General features: G+C 50.1%; 1 protein-coding gene across 1 annotated transcript in view; it reads right to left on the bottom strand.

Moving 5' to 3' along the window:
* Positions 1–15,009, bottom strand: part of SORL1 (sortilin related receptor 1) — a 159,459-nt gene extending 144,450 nt beyond the window's left edge. Inside the window, exon 1 of the mRNA XM_043481534.1 lies at positions 14,718–15,009. Within this exon, the coding sequence (XP_043337469.1) occupies positions 14,718–14,993 (276 nt within the window). The 5' untranslated portion in view covers positions 14,994–15,009. The remainder of the gene's footprint in view (positions 1–14,717) is intronic.
* Positions 15,010–17,988: the final 2,979 nt, after the last annotated feature.

The following is a 17,988-nucleotide window of genomic DNA, read 5'->3' as shown; positions in this document are numbered from 1 at the left end:
AAACGTCCTCACCCTTAGAACCAGAGGGGAATAAATAGATGATTTATGCAAACGTCAATACGATCAAGGATTTGGAGCCTGAAAAAAATCACTAAGTTCATCCAGGGTCTGGCATAAGAAGGCCCAGCAACGCTGCACTGGGGGCAACCTCCCAACAGCCCCTCAGGCAGGTTCATAATCAAATAACGCTCAGAACAGGTTACAAAGCCTACGGTGATCAGAGCGGCTCAAGCTCTGAGCACAACTCGCGCAAGTCTTTCTGCTCGGAGGACATGAGATTTATGGGGCCCCTGAACCAATCCCAGGAGAGGTGAAGGGGTAAGAGCAGCACAAAGGAGGCACCTGAACATCCAAGGGCTTTCAGACAAAGGAAGCCGAGAAGGCGAGCTTGCTGAAGCACCTTTAAAAAAAAGAGAAGATTTTATTAAATGTCCCTTTAATTCCTAACAGCGGACTGTAAAAGGGCAGCACGGTGGAGAGAAAAAAAACACTTCAAGCAAGGAACAGCTTGTCCAAGCGCCACCAGGCAACTCACGCGAACAGTTCAGCGCCTTCTCTCGGCTAGACGTCAGCATGGGCACCTCCTGGTCAGAGGAGTAACTCTCCGGGGAGCCGCCGCCTGCCTGAGGCTGACCCCCACCACACCCCACGTGCATATTCCCCCAGCAAAGAGCAGAGTCAGCTGCAGGAGTCCACCACCAGGCAGGCTGGCACGTTTATTAAAGCAAAGACATCATGGTGCTCTCTGGTCTCACTTTCCTCCTCTCCATCTCCCCTTGGCGTTCGTTCTCCTGGCCCCTCCCCAGGGGAAAGGGAAGAGGTCAAAACAGGCTGTCCATGGAAAGTAACCAGGCAACCAGAGGTCCAGAGTAGCCCCCTCTCCTTCCCCTGTGATCACAGCACCCACAGGTGTCCAGGCTGGATCCCCACACTGTGTGGGTGATTGCTGGCTTGCTGAGGTCCTTTTCCATCCCCAGGGATTTCCTCCTGGCCTCAGCCCCTGAGATTCCCTCATGCCCAGCCCTCTGGGTGCAGCTGCAGGCTTCCCTACATCCCGCTCACTCCGCTCAGCCTTGCTCACTGGGTCCCACAGACCACATAGAGAGGGGTGGGCACACAGGGCCCCGGGAGACGCTGGTCTGGGAGGGAGTGAGGGTGAGTGGGAGGGTGGCTTTTCCAGAACGTAACCTTGATGTGCAGTCAGTTGTAACTACCACCCCGGGGCGTGAACAACCTTCCCTCTCCCATCTCCAGCTCACAGGGCGTAGCTAGCGCTTGATAAATAAGCCACAATTAATTGGAGCCGTAAAAAGCAGCGGGGAGGGAGCCCTGCGCCTCCCCTCAGAAGGCGAACAGGGAAATCGCAAGCCACAGAGGTCTGGGCACAGAAGAACTGCCTCATGAACAACAAAGAATATGGTGCGTGGGGTTCAGGCCTCTGCTAAGATCACAGGCAGGTCATTAAGAGTCCAGATGGCCCCCGAGAGGTCTCCTGGTTCAGGGGTCCCACACCCAGCGAGCTGACAATCAGCAACCCCAGAGAAACCCCTGCCTGATCTACTGATGCAGAACCCTCCAAGTGGAGCCCAAGAATCGGTATTTTTTAAAGACATACGCCTGGTGTCTCTAATGCAGCTTATTCCGGGAATGATGAATCTAGTTCATTCCCCTTCCTCTGGCAGAAACTGGGGCTTAAATGACAGTGGCGAGGAGGAGCACTCTTTTTCTGCAGGTTTGTCTCTGGGTATCTTGCCCGCGTGCTCAGTCACTCAGCTGTGTTTGATTCTTTGCGACCCTATGGGCCGTAGCTCTCCAGGCTCCTCTGTCCATGAGATTCTCCAGGCAAGAATACTGGGGTGGGTTGCCATGCCCTCCTCCAAGGGATCTTCCCAACCCAGGGATCGAACCCACATCTACATCTCCTGCATGGGCAAGTGAGTTCTTTATCACTGCACCACCTTGGGTATCTTGGGTAGTTGTTAAAACTGTATGATCTACTGATATGTGACCCAACGTGGATGAACCTCAGAAACAATATGTTAGCTGAAGGAAGCCAAACAAAAGGTCACATATTACATGATCCCATTTATATAAAATATCCATAACAGGTAAATCCATAGAGACAGCCTGGTGGTTGCTAGGGGCTAGGGGGAGCAGGGAATAGGTAGTAGCTGTTTAACGGGGAAGAGGTTTTATTCTGGATGAAAATGGTTTGGAACCAGAGAGAGGCAGTGGCTGCACAGCACTGTGAAAGTACAAAATGCCACCAAATTGAATCATTCCCTTTAAAACGGTTACTCTCACGTTACGGGAATTTCTTCTCCATTTTTTAAAAAGCCTCTGTCTATGACCTGCAAAGAACATCACACTTCTCCAGTGCTGATTCAATACCTAAGAGCTCCCACTCATAAGAAATACTCCTTTCTTCTCATGTCAAGCCTTCATGCTACTGAAATATGCAGCTCAAGTGAGTCATAGAGGAGGCAGGCTGAGGAGTGGGTCTCTGGCCAAGGCAATCCTTCAAAACGCTGTCAGCAGCATCTGCAAAGCCACAGCATCCTTGCAGGCCTGCTCCCTGCTCCCCAGTCCCTGGCTGGAGAAGGGGCCACAGGCTCAGGGCTAGCGTCCACTTCCAAACTCACAATAGTCATCACCTGGGTCCTCGACACCCCACACATCATCTCGGTCTCCAGGCAGGCCCGAGTGCTCCAAAGAGGTTATGTGTTTTGCTTCATTATTCAGAGAGGGGGAAGAAGCTGCTGCCACCCAAGCCCCAGGCTCTGGGTTATTATAAATAGGAGGAGGATGAATAAACTGCATAAACTGCTTGTTGTGTGAAGGCAGGGCTCGCTTATATGCCCCAAGACCCCAAAGGGACTCAGTATCCTTTGGGGCTCTTTAGTCACTTCTCACCTGTCTACCCAGAACGCTTCTGGAGAAAATCGGAGTGAAAGTCTGATAAGTAGTAAGAAATTTACAATAAAACCCATCGAGATCTGTACAGTCATTGAGTCTTACTCAAAAGGACGGGGGCCCCTTAATGGAACGGGTCTGACGCCATCTCCATTCATTTGTTCTGCCATTACGTCTTTCTCAAATCAGTCAAACCCGAAGATCAGGATGTCCCAGACACCCACGGCCGGTCATCCTCACCACTCCTACACAGCTTCTTCCCAGAACACAGGACGAGGAGGACAAATAAGGCAGTCTGGCTGATTCCTCTGCCTCACTAGCAGTGAAATACAGGAAGCATTTTAAAAATTCTACAGCAAAGTATAAAGCAAATATCCTGTCCTTCAACTCCGAGGACAGAGGCGGCTGCTAAATCCTCGGAACTGCAGGACAGGCCTGAGGAAACCAAAGACAGACACCCGAAGTCCAAGAATAACAAGGTTCCTCCAACCGCCCGTTTGCACGACCTAAATGCTGGTTATGCAAATCGGCCCTCCGTGTCCCCTTTCGAGACTGTGTCCCCACTATATTTAGTAAGCTCATTTTTCCTCCCTGGACTCTCCACCTCAGGAGGAGGGCTGAAATCTAGTTTAATTGCTCCCTACAGAGAAGCCCCATCCTGGCCTCTCCGCTCACACATCTGACTTTTCTCAGTGATGCTTCAGCCAAAGAGCTCATTAACTACCTCACTAATCAGTGCAGGCTGCCCATTTCACAGACCAGGAAACAAAGGGAAAATGACCTCGAACTAAAAGCTTAGCATTTCTCTATAATCTCCTTAACTAGAGTCATGAGCTGCCTTTAGATTACTTATATGCCTCCTCCTGACTTACAGTATCAGTTCAGAAAGACTTTATTTCTGATAGATGTTTGGCAAGCAGAATCCACCCACTGTTGACCTCTACCTGCCACTCCCTCCTGGGGAAGCCCACTTTGTCATTTAGCAAATAGCAGGCTTGGCTGTTCAGGGAGGGCTCCCTGTAAAAAAAAGAACCTGTGAAAAATCTCTTTGTCATGAAAATAATCGCCCCTTAACTCACCAGTTGGCAAGCAAGAAAAAAAAAAAAGAAAATATCCAGGCCAGAAGAAACCTCAGGGAACATCTAAACCATCTTTCACAACGGGCAGATGGGGTTAAACGCAAAGATTTAGAGCTGGGGTTTCCATCCATCGGCCCTAAAACTCGGGGGCGCAGAGCACTGGGGGCACAGCAAGCCCCCCACTGGCTGCCGGACACCCTGAGCCAGTGCTAGTCACTCAGTCGTGTCTGACTCTTTGAGACCCCGTGGAGACTGCCAGGCTCCTCTGTCCATGGAATTCTCCAGGCAAGAATACTGGAGTGGGCTGCCATTCCCTTCTCCAGAGGATCTTCCAGACCCAGGAATCGAACTTGTGTCTCCTGCACTGCAGGTCGATTCTTGACCATCTGAGCCACCAGGGAAGCCTAGAACTAGGACCAGCCTTAAATCAGGATTCACCTCTGTAGGATGGTTCCAGAGTATCCCCTTTCCTTGACTCTCCTCTTCAGCTCTACGGCTTCACCATAAATAGCCCCCCACCTCATTCATTCAGTAAATACTTATTGAGCACTTGCTCCATATCAGATGCCACAGGAGGTGTTAAGAAAACAGCAGACTTCTAGGTCTTGCCTTGTGGCTGTCACATCATCAGGGGGAAGCAAACACTAAACAGCTAATTTCATGAATAATGCTTACAGTCGTTAAATGGGGGGAGGGCACAAGCAGGTGCAGGGCTGCACTGAAGACAGGACCCCCAGTGGGTACCAAAAGGATGAAGAGGAGGAGTCCCGGCAAAGAGGATGGAGAACAGAGAAGACAGACTGAGAAACTGAGAGGAAGAACGGGCGAGAGCCAAGGACTGGGAGGAACTTAACAAATTTGAAAAGTTAAAAGGAAATTCATGCAGCCAGAAGAGCCAAGGAAAGGGTGGACTTATACGCGATCTCTTGGTTTCTAAAGGGGAACAAAAGAGATCGCGGCCACCGCGGACCCCTGGCTGAAAGCCAGGCCTTCACTGGAATATTTACAAAAGGCAAAGACCTTGAGACAAATCGGAGACTTGGGTTTGAATCTTGGTCTCTACGATTGACCAGGTGGGGACGTCCCTTTGCCTTTTGGAGCCTCAAGATACTCATCTGTGAAATGCGTAGGATAATGAGGCTGTAAGATGCGTGACACCACAGAGCCAGTGGAAAGTTCTGCTTAAACCACCACCACCATAAGAGCAACAACCACACAATTCAGGGTCTCTATGACCGCCAGAAAGGCAGGGACATCCATCTGCCCACCAGCCCATCCACAGAAGGTGCCTGGGGATACTTTTGCTTTCTTACCGAAGGAGGGAAAACTCACTGTGTAGACATGAATTGGAAAAGCTCTGCAGGGCAAAAGGTATCCTTTGGCAAACTGCATTTCTTAGGTTTGTCAAGAAACTGAAAAGACAAACTTACGACAAAATAAAAATATGTGCTGGGTTTTTTGGGTTTTTTTTTTTAATGTACGGATGCCTTTCATTAAGATTTAGTCTTTAACAGTGATCCTCCTACTAGTCCTCCCTAGGAAAGAAATAAAGACTTCTTTTCATATTGCTAAAATAATAATAAGACTTGCCTTCCCAATTTTACAGAACTGCTTTAAGATTCAAATGAGATGATATCCATGCATATATTTCATAAACTTCAAAATGCTGAAACATGTCCTCCTCTGTTACGAGTATGGTCTTTATACCAAAAAAAACCATTCTTCACAAAATGGCAACACATAGAAAACTAATGTGACAGTGCAGGGGACATGGATTTGATTCCTGATCTGAGAAGACTGCACGTGCCACAAGGCAAATAAGCCTATGGGCCACAACTACTGAGCCCCAGCACCCGAGAGCCTGCGTTCTGCAGAGAGAAGCCACTGCAACGAGAAGCCCGTGCAATGCAACTAGAGAGTAGCCCCGCTCGCCACAACTAGTGAAAGCCCTCTCACAGCAGCAAAGACTCAGTGCAGTCAAAATAAAAATAAATAAACAAATAAAAATTTTTTAAAACTACTGTGCACATGACCAGGTTTGGAACACTGAGGCCTAAGAGCGGGAAGCAATGACATACCTACCCTGATGAGACACTGCATGTCTGGGTCAAGCTCAGAAGCCAATCACGGCCAAGCCCTGCATTCAGGGAGCCTTCCCCTCACTCCACACCCGAGATCTGCAGCCTGGGGAAACCCAAGTTCTAGTTCCCAAAGCTCCAAGGAACCAACGCAGACATGACACTGATTTCTAGCACTTTCCTCGCCCCAAGAGTAAAGCATTTACATTACATGCCAGAATCAAACACCTCAAGACCTCACCTTGCGTGAGTGCTAAGTCACTTCAGTTGTGACCAACTCTTTGCACTCCCATGGATTGTAGCCCACCAGGCTCCTCTGTCCATGGGATTCTCCAGGCAAGGATACTAGAGTGGGTTGCTGTGCCCTCCTCCAGGGGGTCTTCCCGACCCAGGGATTGAACCCATGTCTCCTGCGGCTACCGCATTGCAGGTGGATTCTTTACCACTGAACCACCAGAAAAGCCTGATCTCACCTTACCCGTGGCTTAAACCCCACAGCAAGGCTGACCTCTCAGTTGTGTGAGATGCCTCTGGTACCAGGAGGGCAAGCAGAAGCCTCTGGGGCAACTCCCCACCCCCAGCTTAACTCCCCAACCTGTGATGACAGCCCTTTCTCCTCCACCCAGCTGTCCACATTCACTGCTGAATTCTTCCCTCTCAAGGACGGAGGAGGCCTTGTCTCTGCAGGAACCCCGGCATCACCCCCAGCAGCAGCTCGCCTTGCCAAATCCAGCGAACCGTGAGCATGGTTAACTACAAGATTTTTTTAAAAGAACTCCTCAGTTGAAAGAACTTCAGGGAACTAAATATATACAGATGAGGTAAGTCATAGGTACACAGTCTCATGTTACTCGATTAATTGAGCACAGGTTTAAAACATTTCAAGTCTCTTCCATACCCTCCCCCAGCCTCACAGCCCCTCACCCATCTCTGTCTGCTGTCCCCACCCTCTGCCATTGGCGGGGTCCTCTGGGGGGACCCTGGGGCACGTCTTGTCCCCAGGCCCCTGGGGTAGACCCACATGCAAGTGTCTTGCCTGTGTCCTTTGGGCTGACAGAGAAACAGGGTCCTTTACTATCTGGGCCCCTCGCCCATGTATGGCTCATCTCGGAGGCACCCACATGAGGCTCTCCAGAGAGGGTCCCTAAACTGGCCTTACTCCCAGCATTGCTTTTAACCCCCACCCCTCTAAGCTCCAGCACATCATCCCAGCTTCTCCCCATTTCTTCTGGGCACAGAGGTTTCCTGCGAGTGAGAAATTTTACCCTGACACTATTCGGCTCCCCAGCCCATCAAAGTAGGCTGGCTCTCACCTCAGTCCAAACTAACACATTAAAATCTCCATTCACCCCACTCACGGGCTCAGACCCTCACTTATTTTATTTCAGAAGCAGCCCATCCGCCTTCCCCACTTTGATCCAGTGCTTTGGGGGCAGAGGGTTTCTGCTCAACAGACTAGTCTCTTTTCTAAATAAAAGAAGCAATGTTGCTTACCTTCCTCACTTAAAAAAAAAAAGGAAAGGAACAATAAACCACATGGTGGCCCCTACAAGGCACAAAACACAGATGATATAAGCACATCTTTTTATTGCCCTTGTCTACCGCTCCGATGTAGGATGCAATCACATCAGCCTCCCTTTCTGAGAATTCGTAGCAGTGTTTTTAATCTAATTCAGGGAACTGGAGATAAATCATAGTGAAGGGTCCCGACTTGCTGAGTTGAGCGGAGGCAGTGGCAGCGACAGGCAGGCTTAGAGGGCAGGGACGGGGGCGGGAGGATCCCCACCCAGGCCACGATGAAGACCACATGCCCACTGTTTGTCTTTGTGCTGGGCTGCAAGGCTGCAGGGATGAAGACAGACCTGGCTGCTTTGGGGCAAAACAAGCCGAGTCCGGGAAGCAGAGGGCAGAGGTGGGGAGGGGGCCCCCAGTTCAGGCATCATTACTGCTCTCTTGGCTCAACAGATGGGTGGGGTCTGCACACCAGCCAGGGCCACGTGGGCTGCTGTGTGGGCAAAGCCACAGCAAAAGCGAAGACACACAGGTCAGCCTTCAGCGCCCAGGTCCCCAGTGGGAGGAAGCCTCTGGACACAGGCTGCCGCTAAGGTGAGCAGGACACCCAGGGCACCCTCCACCACAGCCGGCTGCTGCATCCCTACCGCGGAAAGAAAGGCCAGGGTCTCCTGACACTCACCCTGGGAGTCAGCAGCCACCAAAACCTCAGGTTCAGACAGCAGCCCTCAACCCTCGCTTTCCCTGGCCTGCTCATGGTGGAAAAAAAGACCAGCCTGGCGGTGCCTACAGCTGCTCCCTGGGGGAGGCAGCGACCAGAGTGAGCAAGGGGCCACACACCACCCAGGAAAGCTATGCCATCCACAGGCCACATGCAGCCATTCAAACTTAAATTTAACTTGATTAAAAATTCAACGAAAGGAAAATAACTTCAATTCTTCGGTCATCCTAACCACATGTCAAGCGCTCAGCCCCCACAGATGGTTCATGGACACCCTGACCAGCTCAGAAACAGAGTATTTCCATCATGGCAGGAAGATCCATCAAAGAGACCTGACATGAGGCCAAGAAGATAAAGTCTTCCGGCTCCTGGCTGGTAGCAGTGACATGACCATGGATGTTACCATTACGATTGACAATTACCCAGTGGACAACAGAATTTTGTAATTATTTTTAATTCCCTGTTGGGGTCATGGCTGCAAAAGTTAAGTGACTTAAGAGGTCCTATTTTATGGAACCCACCCCAAAATGCTCAATGCATGCCTCATATTACAATAAAAAAAAAAACTTAGGGTTTTACAATAACATGGGATGAAACCCAAATCTTGATCATGATCAGCAGCCCACCTGCCTTCTCTGATTTATAGCACCATCAGCCACTTCAATGCTAGAAGGCTGCCCATGCCACTTCTTCGAAGGCCCAAGGTCCACAGGTCAATAAACCAATAAATTAGGTCGAAATTAACTGCGGCTCATTTTAAACTGAGGGAAATTGATTTTTGCATCTACGTGGTTGGACTGAATACGCCATGTCCCGATGGATTCTGGCCTGAGAACGCACAGGAAGGTTCTGTACTCGACAAAGAGGACGGCTCAGCCCTGCAGCCCAGACCACTTCTGCTGAAATACTGATCCCTGAATATTCAAACCAAAATACAGTGAGTTCTCCTTTCCTTTCCATCATACCCAAACCTAAAAAAAAGATGGAGGAAAGGTTATTATAATACCTCAGCTGCTTTAATATATTTCTGTGCAGTCAACTCTCAAATTATCTGCATCTGAATTACTGTCAAAATTTCTAAACTCCAAACTGGCTTTCCCTAACACATGTATGCCAGCCGTTTTGCATATCAACTGCTCAAAGAATACAAGCTCATTTTAATATGAACCTAAGCAAACTTTAATTAGGAAGGTAAACTGATGCTTTAAAAGACTAAATAAACAAATAGCAAAGGCAAATAAACTATTTTGGGGGTTACCTGCTCTCCAGATTATTTGCAAGCTCCTGTGGCTGTCCATTACAGCTGACAGTAAGACACGTGACTCCACGGATCCCTGGCCCTGGGATTCAACAATGACACTACAAAGAAGGCAGCCATCTCTTAAGGAGGTAAATCCAAAATATGACAAATGAAATGTTCCTACAACATCCATCTTTTGTGTGGGGATGCTCGTTGCTGTTAGAATCTGCCTCCCCGGATCCCAGGTCTCAAAGCAATTTATTAAGCATACTATTAACTCCACTTTACAGAATTTAAAGAAAACATTCTCCAAAAGAAAACGAGTTAAAGCCAAGATACAAGATCTCTGTATTCTGATGCTCTCACACACATGAGCTCTACATCTTCAGGGAACTGCCCTCCAGCACCTTTCCAAATGACAAGGCTACAGAATGCTGCTCTCCTGGCCTCGGCCCACAGGAACCCTCCAAGTGGAATGGTATTTTCTACCCTGGCCTGGAGTAAAAGTACAATCCATTATACTAGGACACTTCAGGTAACTCCCCTCCTATTGCCATAAATATACTTTGGAGTTAATGTCATTACTGATGATATTAGGGGCTACGGATGAGAGAAAGCCTTTCAAGTTTCATGCCCATATGTTATATACACATAGAATGTTTTTGGAAGGACACACAAAAAACTGATGACCATGGGTGTCCACTGGGAAGGGACACCGGGTGAATGGGGACACAGGAGGGAAGGAACTGTACTTCTCACTATATACCCTTCTGAACAAATACTGTTTTACAAACACGTGTTACCTACTGAAGGCTAAATAAACAGACTGGATGGCTTGTCATTTCACCCCTTTCATTCTCCATCTCCTCGCTCCTCTTCCCTGTCCCTTTTCCTCCCATTCATTCCACCTCTCCAAGCCTCCATCGAGGCTTGCCCCAAGACACACAAGCTGTTAAAACAGTGGCCAGAGACCAAGCCAAGAACTGTGCCCAAGACGAGATGCCAAGCAAGACCAGGAAGTCTTTCAAGGTCACACCCTTTATCAAGCCAACCCAACACGCTAAGGAACTCTTCAGCTATGTAGAAAAGGCCAACCTGACACCACAAAGGCTTTGCCTTCTCATCTTTTGGAATCATACAGGTCAAATGTCCTAACTTCAGAATCAACCAGCCAATTCTTTCCCAAGCAAGTGTATCATACAAGAATCTACCCCCAAAGAGATCCAAAGCTACATAGTCTTCCATCCCCCAAAGGAGGCTCTTTGTCTCAGGTCCTTGTACTGTAACAGACACTTTATTTTCAGTCTCAAATCAGGACACTGAATACTCCCTGGCCTCTAAAAAGCAGGAATTATGAAGAGAGAGCTCATTGGGAGGAAAATAAACCTGTAAATCCTGTTAGGCTTTGCGCTTCATTCCAAAGGTTTTTTCCCCAAAACAATACCATTAGCATTACCATGACAGCCCTAAAAGGCAGCATTCTGCACAACAGAATTGCAGCTCGTCGTTCAAAATAAACCCCCAGAAAAGCACAGGAAAATCAGGGCTCCCTAACCCACATTCTGAGCCAACTCATTTCCACTCTCCATTTGTGGGCTCACCACAGTCCTCCTTATAAATACCTTTTCTATAACTTGGATGTGCTTCCTACCCTCCCCTCCAGGCCTTTCACCTTCCAGGTGGGCAGCTGGTTCACAAATATTCATCAAGGGCCTCCCAAGTGCCAGGGACACAAAGCAGAGGCTTGATCCATGCCCTCAAGGAGCAAGCTGGGAGATGAAACAGTCACACAAGCAATTAGAACACAAGACAATCAGTGCTGTAACCAAGCTCAAAAGAACTCTTCCCACCAGAGCCTGGGAAAACTGAGAGACATTCCTTGGATGATGAAAAATGGAATAGGGGTTTTGCAGGCAAACAGAGAAACAGGAAGAATACTGGAGGCAGAGGAAAAAGCAGGTGGCATACAGACATGCAGCTGACATGAAATCAGGAAGAAATCCAGTGTGGCAAGAATGTTGGAATCCTTCTTCGATCTGGCCTGTTTTAGAAGAGGGACAACAACTAAACCTAGTTTACTCCGAAGGTTAGCAGCACCAAAGGAAAAGAACGACGCTACTCCAACACAGGGCTCTTTCTCAGATGCAAAAGCCCTCTGGCTCCCCTCCCTGAAGCTGGCAGCCTGAACATCACCCCGGGGGTCTTTTTCCATCAGGCAGCTTCTGCTTCCAGCGCTGATCTGTGATGCCCAGCATCCCCTCAGACACACTCAAAGGTCAGAGGGTGAGAAGCTGCAGAGTGTCTGAGCCCACTGACCCTTTATCACTTCATCTCCCACGCCTTCCATGTCGAACAACCCACTCACACCCCACTGGAGAGTTGCGGCCCGGTTTATCATGTCCCTGTTTCCTTGTCCCTGTCTGGTACATTTCCATGCCTGTACATTTATTTACAACTTCTTTATCTGCTCCTTAGACTCTAAATTTTCTGAACGCAGTGATGAAAACTTCCCCTGTCCCTTCATTTGCACTCCATCCTTACATAGAATAGTACTGAATTCAACTGACACTACAGAAAAACTTTAAGTGTGGGGGTTGGGGGGAGTATTTATACTCTCCTTTTAGTGAGAACTGGCTTAAGGCTAGAAGCATAATGTGTTAGTTCCTCAGTCGTGTCCGACTCTTTGTGACCCCATGGACTGTAGCCGGCCAGGCTCCTCTGTCCATGGAATTCTCCAGGCACTACTACTGGAGTGGTAGGTAGCCATTTCCCTCTCCAGGGGATCTTTCCAACCCAGGCATCGAACCCAGGTCTCCCACATTGCAGGCAGATTCTTTACTATCTGAGCCACCAGAGATCTAATTTATAGTCTGCATCCTGACCCTTTAGAGAGTGAACACAGCACTTTTCATATCCAACAGGGACAACTTCTAAACCAGGTATGTCCCAGGGGAAAAAAAGAGGCAAGTGGTCATCTTTACTAGAAAGATGGAAAAAAAGAGGCAAATGGTCATCTTTACTAGAAAGATCCTTCCAAAGAGTCCCGAGGCCCTTCAGAGCTCCAAGACGGACAGGCCAAACCCCTTCAGCCCGATTCCTATGCTTGGGGTCTGAAGGGTCTGCACCAGACAGTGCTTGTAGCAGAAAGCCCAGGAAGTCCTTCCTTCACTCTAACTCAGACCCCTACAGATTCAAGTTAATCCCACTTTTATTAACCTCAGGGCAACCAAGAACAAATGCACAAAGGAGGCAGCCTCGGAGAAGATGAAACACTGCTCTGGGTCCTCACCCTTGATAGGAATTCCTCATTAAGAGTTCCACAGCTAGCTCTCCATCCTTCTACGGAAACAAATTCAATCTGGCTGACTCAGAAATATGAAAGCCAAAGGTTTTTTAGTCACTCCTAAGGAGAACACAGTTTAACTTGTCCCAAATCCCCAGGAGCTTTCACAAACGGCACCTGCGCACATATTTTGGCGACCACAAAGTTCTTCCAGCAGCCCAATCTATAGTTGTAGGGGACCTGAGATCCAGAAGGGATCGTCTTCCGTTGCTCCCCATTCCCAGCCCCCAAAAAGCTGACTCAAGTCCACAGGAGAGCTGGGCTGATGGGAAGCCTCAGTGAACAAGGGAGCCTCTCTCTCGCCCTCCCACATCCTTCATCAGGATGCTGGTGTCCCTGTGAAGAGCAAGGACCCTGCTGACTTCTTTCAGTAATACAAAAAAGAAGTTTAAGGAGAGAGTGGAGAGGGCAACAAGGATCTGGACCCTCGGGGAAGCCACACAGGCAAGTTCCAGCAGCCCATGCCAACCAGCCATTATATGCCCACTGGCACATGCTCTTGCCTTAGGGCTGGTGGTGGATGGAAGTCAAACGCTCCCATCCTCGAACCTCCATCCCAAGCCCCTTTCTTACCAATACATTTTTCTTTAGAAAGAAGTTATTTAAGAAGCACTGTATAAAGAGTGGGCGACTATTTGATCTCTCAAAGATCACTAGACAATGCAGACAAAAACTAAAGAGCCAGCAACCCTGTCCCACATGACCTTGGGCTAGTCATTTCACTTTTGCCGGCTCTGGTGGCTTCATCATCAAAATGACACACAGGGAGAGATGGTTTATAATGTTCTTCCGGCTCCAAAGGTTGAACATTAAGCTCTGTATATTTCCTGAAGAAATGGCTAAAGGAAAATCAGCGAAGAGATGCAGAATTCAGACCAATCTTTTAATTTACACTTTGAAGGGAACATTTTGACTCTAGAAATCACGTAATTGACCACCTCCACTGTTTCCACTTCTTTTCCCCCACCGACCTGCCAGCTTTGTTAATGTCAATCTCAACCACAGGACTGTGAGTCTCATGAGGCAATAACACGGACAAATTAATTTTGCCAACGCTGATTCTAGCCCACAAACTCGGTTTGCAATTGCCAGCAGTAAGTCCGGCCATAAAAGTGAAATTCATGTTCCTCATGATCTAATAAGCCCATTGCCTGGATAGAAATAAATCATCTGCTGAATAATAATACCCACCAACCTCCTGAAGTTTTTCAAATCCCCAAGTGTCATGAGAGATATTCCTGTCCAACATAAAATCAGTTTTTTGAAAGGTGGAGGATGGATAGAACCTCACCCACTCCCCATCACCACCAAAAAAAGAATTCAGCCCTTACACACACACACCTCTTGTTTGACTATATGCCCAGAGTCAGGATTTCAGGTTTGCCCACCTTAATTGTGGTTTAAAACGGTAAGTGCGGAAACCCCCTCCTCTGACTGTTCTGGGTAAACGTTCAGCAACTGCAGGGCGCTCGCCTCCGCTGCTAACTGATGATACAAGAAAGAAAGCCCGTTTTCTATCTACACGTAAAATGAAGCTGCACCCCTCCGATACCTGCCTGAAACTCCACCGGAGAGCACACAGCCTGGGGAAACAGTGCACCCCGCGAGTGCCCTGGAATCCGTTTGCTAAAATAGGCAGGAAGAAGGAAAGATCAAGGCGATTCAAGTGCTGATGGTTGTACTCCTGTGTGCGGAGGGGAGAAAACAAACGCCAGCCGGGAAGTCCCCAGCGGTGCCTGCACCTGGGAGGCGACAGCTAAGGATGGATGCGGGGGTGCGGCGGCGCAGGGAGAAGAGAGAGCCGGAGGGAAAGCGGGGGCCGACCGCTCACCTGTCCGTACACCTGGATGGGCTCCTGATGCAGGGCAGCACTCCGTCTCCTCCGGAGCGGCTTCTCGTCCGCCCCCCGGGGCGCCCCGCGCGCCCCCAGCCGCAGCTCGAGCGGGTCGCCCCGCACCACGAGGAAGCCCCGGTCCTGGGGCCCAGGCGCGCGGCCGCCGGTCAGCGTCTGCGGCCAGATCTGGCCGACAGCCCCGGGGGGCAGCAGCGCGATCAGGACGAAGAGGAAGGGGAGTCGCGACTCCCTCCTGCTGCTCCGTGTCGCCATGTTCGGGCGAACGCGACCGCAGGTGGCGCCGCCGCCAGGAGAGAATGTGCAGCGCGAGGCCGGGACGCCGGCCGGGCCGGGGCCGCGCGCGCCGCTCCCGGGGCTCCAGGCCGCCCCGCTGCGCCCGCCGCCGCCGCCGGGTCCCGCTCGGCTCGGCGCGGCGCCGTCACGTGGGACGCTCGCCGCAGCGGCCCCTTCGCGCACTTTCTCCGCCGCGGCCCCTCCCCCGCGCGGCGATGGGGAAGTCAAGGCAGCGGGTGCGCGGCCCGGGCCCCGGGCGGGCGCTCCCTGTCGCCCGTGCGCCCTGCGGCAACTGGGAGTCGCGTGGGGCTCGCCGGTCCTCCCTGGAGTTCTCGCCTGCTCTGCCGGGTCGTGTCGAGGTCGCCCTCAACCTCGGCCAGTCTCCTTTCCCGACTGCACAGCCCCGGGTCCCGCCACACGACCACCTCGTCCGCCCCCTGTCGCGTCCCCACCTCCGAGGGAGCGTGGGGAGTCCGAGGAAATTAGCGCGGAGAACGCGGCGGGCACGTTCGAGTCCAGATGAGCCCGCCCCCATGGTGCAACTCACACAGTTTCAATTACTCTGGGCACCAAACCACCGCTGCTCGAACCAAACTGCCCCTGCCCGGAACACAGTAAATATACTGCTGGCACAGAGGCCTTAAAAACAAGGATAGTCGGGCAAGAGACTCGCCACACCTGAGCAGTCTCCCAGTTAGTTACACAGTGTTCCTTGCACCCAGAGGACCTGCGCGGGACACGCGGCCCCAGCACAGTGGCTTCCTTGTGACCCCCGCCTGTGTGACCGAGCACCGATCCATCCTATCTAAGCCCCCAGATCTGTGCACACACCCCAGCCCCTTAAGCCCACAGCCAATGCTGTTCCAAGTTCTCTTCCCAGGGTGGGTAAAGCCTTGCCACTGAAGGGGCAGACACCGGAGAGTGGGGAGGACACGTTTTAAATTAACCCTACAAGCAGCTGGAGGATCCAAGACCTTGTTCAAAGCACAAGGAGATAAACGGTACTGCGGAGACAAACCCAAGGTCAATATTTGTCTGCAGGGTTGTGGGAGCCGCCAAGGCCTATCCTCTGTTTCATTTTATGTTTCGCTGTGCTCTGGACTCAAGACCCTGGTTCTTGATAAGACAGAGGAAGCAGGGCTGAAGGAGAGACTTTATAGAGTTTCATGCAAGCCCTTGAGAGGCTGAGAGGGAGGAGGGATGGTCATTTCAGTGCCTGCAAAATGCTCCTCCTGGTCCTACCCCTGCCCTCTGGGACTCTCCAGTTAGCTTAGCTCACCCTCTTCCCCTACCTAGCATCATCCCTGGGGACAACCCACCCAAAGAGGGACAGCCTTTCCTTGCCTCCCTAAATCCAGTCTTCTACCTGCCTCTCATACCCTATGCCAGACTCTCTGGGGACCTGGGTCTGATTCTTTAGTCCCCAGCTTCCTCTCACCCCTTCCTTTCTCCCCCAGTCTTTCTATCCATCTCACCATAATCATAGAACCACCTAGTTCTCCCCCACCAAACAAATCACCAATCCTCTGGCAAAGCCACGGATCCACTGCCAGCTCCAACTCCCCATCTGGACCAGCGCTGTCTGGTCAGTATGACCTGACCAGGCATGGACCACCCTGTGACCTCCCCAGGCCAGAAGCAAAGACACATCAACACCTATTTAACCCCCAAGTGAAAATGAGAGGAACAGGGCTAGAGTCAGACTACTCTGCAGGAGTTTCAATTGTTTATTTCAACATATATTTAATGAGAACCCCTATAAGAGCAAGTGTCAGAGTCCCCGCAGGAAACACGTGTCCCTTAAGTGTGGACTTGAAGATGGAAAGTTGCTTTTCCCACGAAAACCGTTGGCTTGAGGTGCAAATGGCAATTTGCAGGGAAGGGTTGGTAGGGCAGGGCCAGCTGCTTGCTGATTTTGATTTTGATTTGCAGCGTAGATGCTGAAGAACTGGCAGGAATGATCAAACATGGGTAATTTGCTCCTTGAAAGCCCTCCTCTGTAATTATTATGTACCTTCCACACTGTTCTAAGGTGGATAATCAGCAAACCCTGAGACTGTATGAGCCTTATAACCACACTACCTCTCCAACCAAACGTCAGTTTCCTCATCTGCAAAATAAGGATCTTAATTCCTGCCTATCCACACAGATATGCTGATAGCATCAGAGGAGATAATGTAAGTGAAATAACATTACCATGCAAATTGTGAAGACCCCAGTTAGAAGTACTGTACACAGATGGCATTAGAGACATGCATTCTAGTCCTGCTTTGCAAGTAAGTTACTGTGTGATTTTTGTCCTTGATCATCTGGTCTCTCTGGGCATTGGTGTCTTCGTATGTGAAATGTAAAGAGACCTTGCAACCCTGACCATTCCCCACCCCTTCAGGACCTCCACCTGGGCACAAGATGGGTGCAGCCACAGGCCACAGCTGACTTTTGCAATTGAGCAGGATGTTCCTCCTAGCTTCAAAACCAGATCTCAGTTGTAAACAAGCCTCCACTTCCTCCATGCCTCCAAAACAATATCCTCATGGGGGTGGGAAGGTAGATGGCGAGAAGGGAGGATCCTCATCCCCCTCCACCCCAACTTGCATGGCCTTTGTCTTGATGCTGCCCCACATCAGGAGAAAAACCAAGATTCATGGGAATTTTATACTAGACTGGGGTCAGACTTTATTTTTTATTATTTATTTACTTTGGGCTATGCTGGGTCTTTATTGGGCTTCCCTGATAGCTCAATTGGTAAAGAATCTGTCTGCAATGCGGAAGACCTGGGTTTGATCCCTGAGCTGGGAAGATCCCCTGGAGGAGGGAAAGGCTACCCAGAATTCTTCTGGCCTGGAGAATTCCATGGACTATATTCCATGGGTCTTTGTTGCTACTCATGGTCTTTCTCTATTTGTGGCAAGTGGAGGCCACTCTTTATTTGCAGTGCACAGGCTTCTCATTGCAGTGGCTTCTCTTGTTGCAG

The sequence above is a fragment of the Cervus canadensis genome, chromosome 11, assembly GCF_019320065.1.
Source record: "Cervus canadensis isolate Bull #8, Minnesota chromosome 11, ASM1932006v1, whole genome shotgun sequence".
NCBI classification, from domain to species: domain Eukaryota; kingdom Metazoa; phylum Chordata; class Mammalia; order Artiodactyla; family Cervidae; genus Cervus; species Cervus canadensis.
The sequence above is the reverse complement of the archived record's forward strand: the minus strand, read 5'-3'. Positions and strand labels throughout refer to the sequence as shown.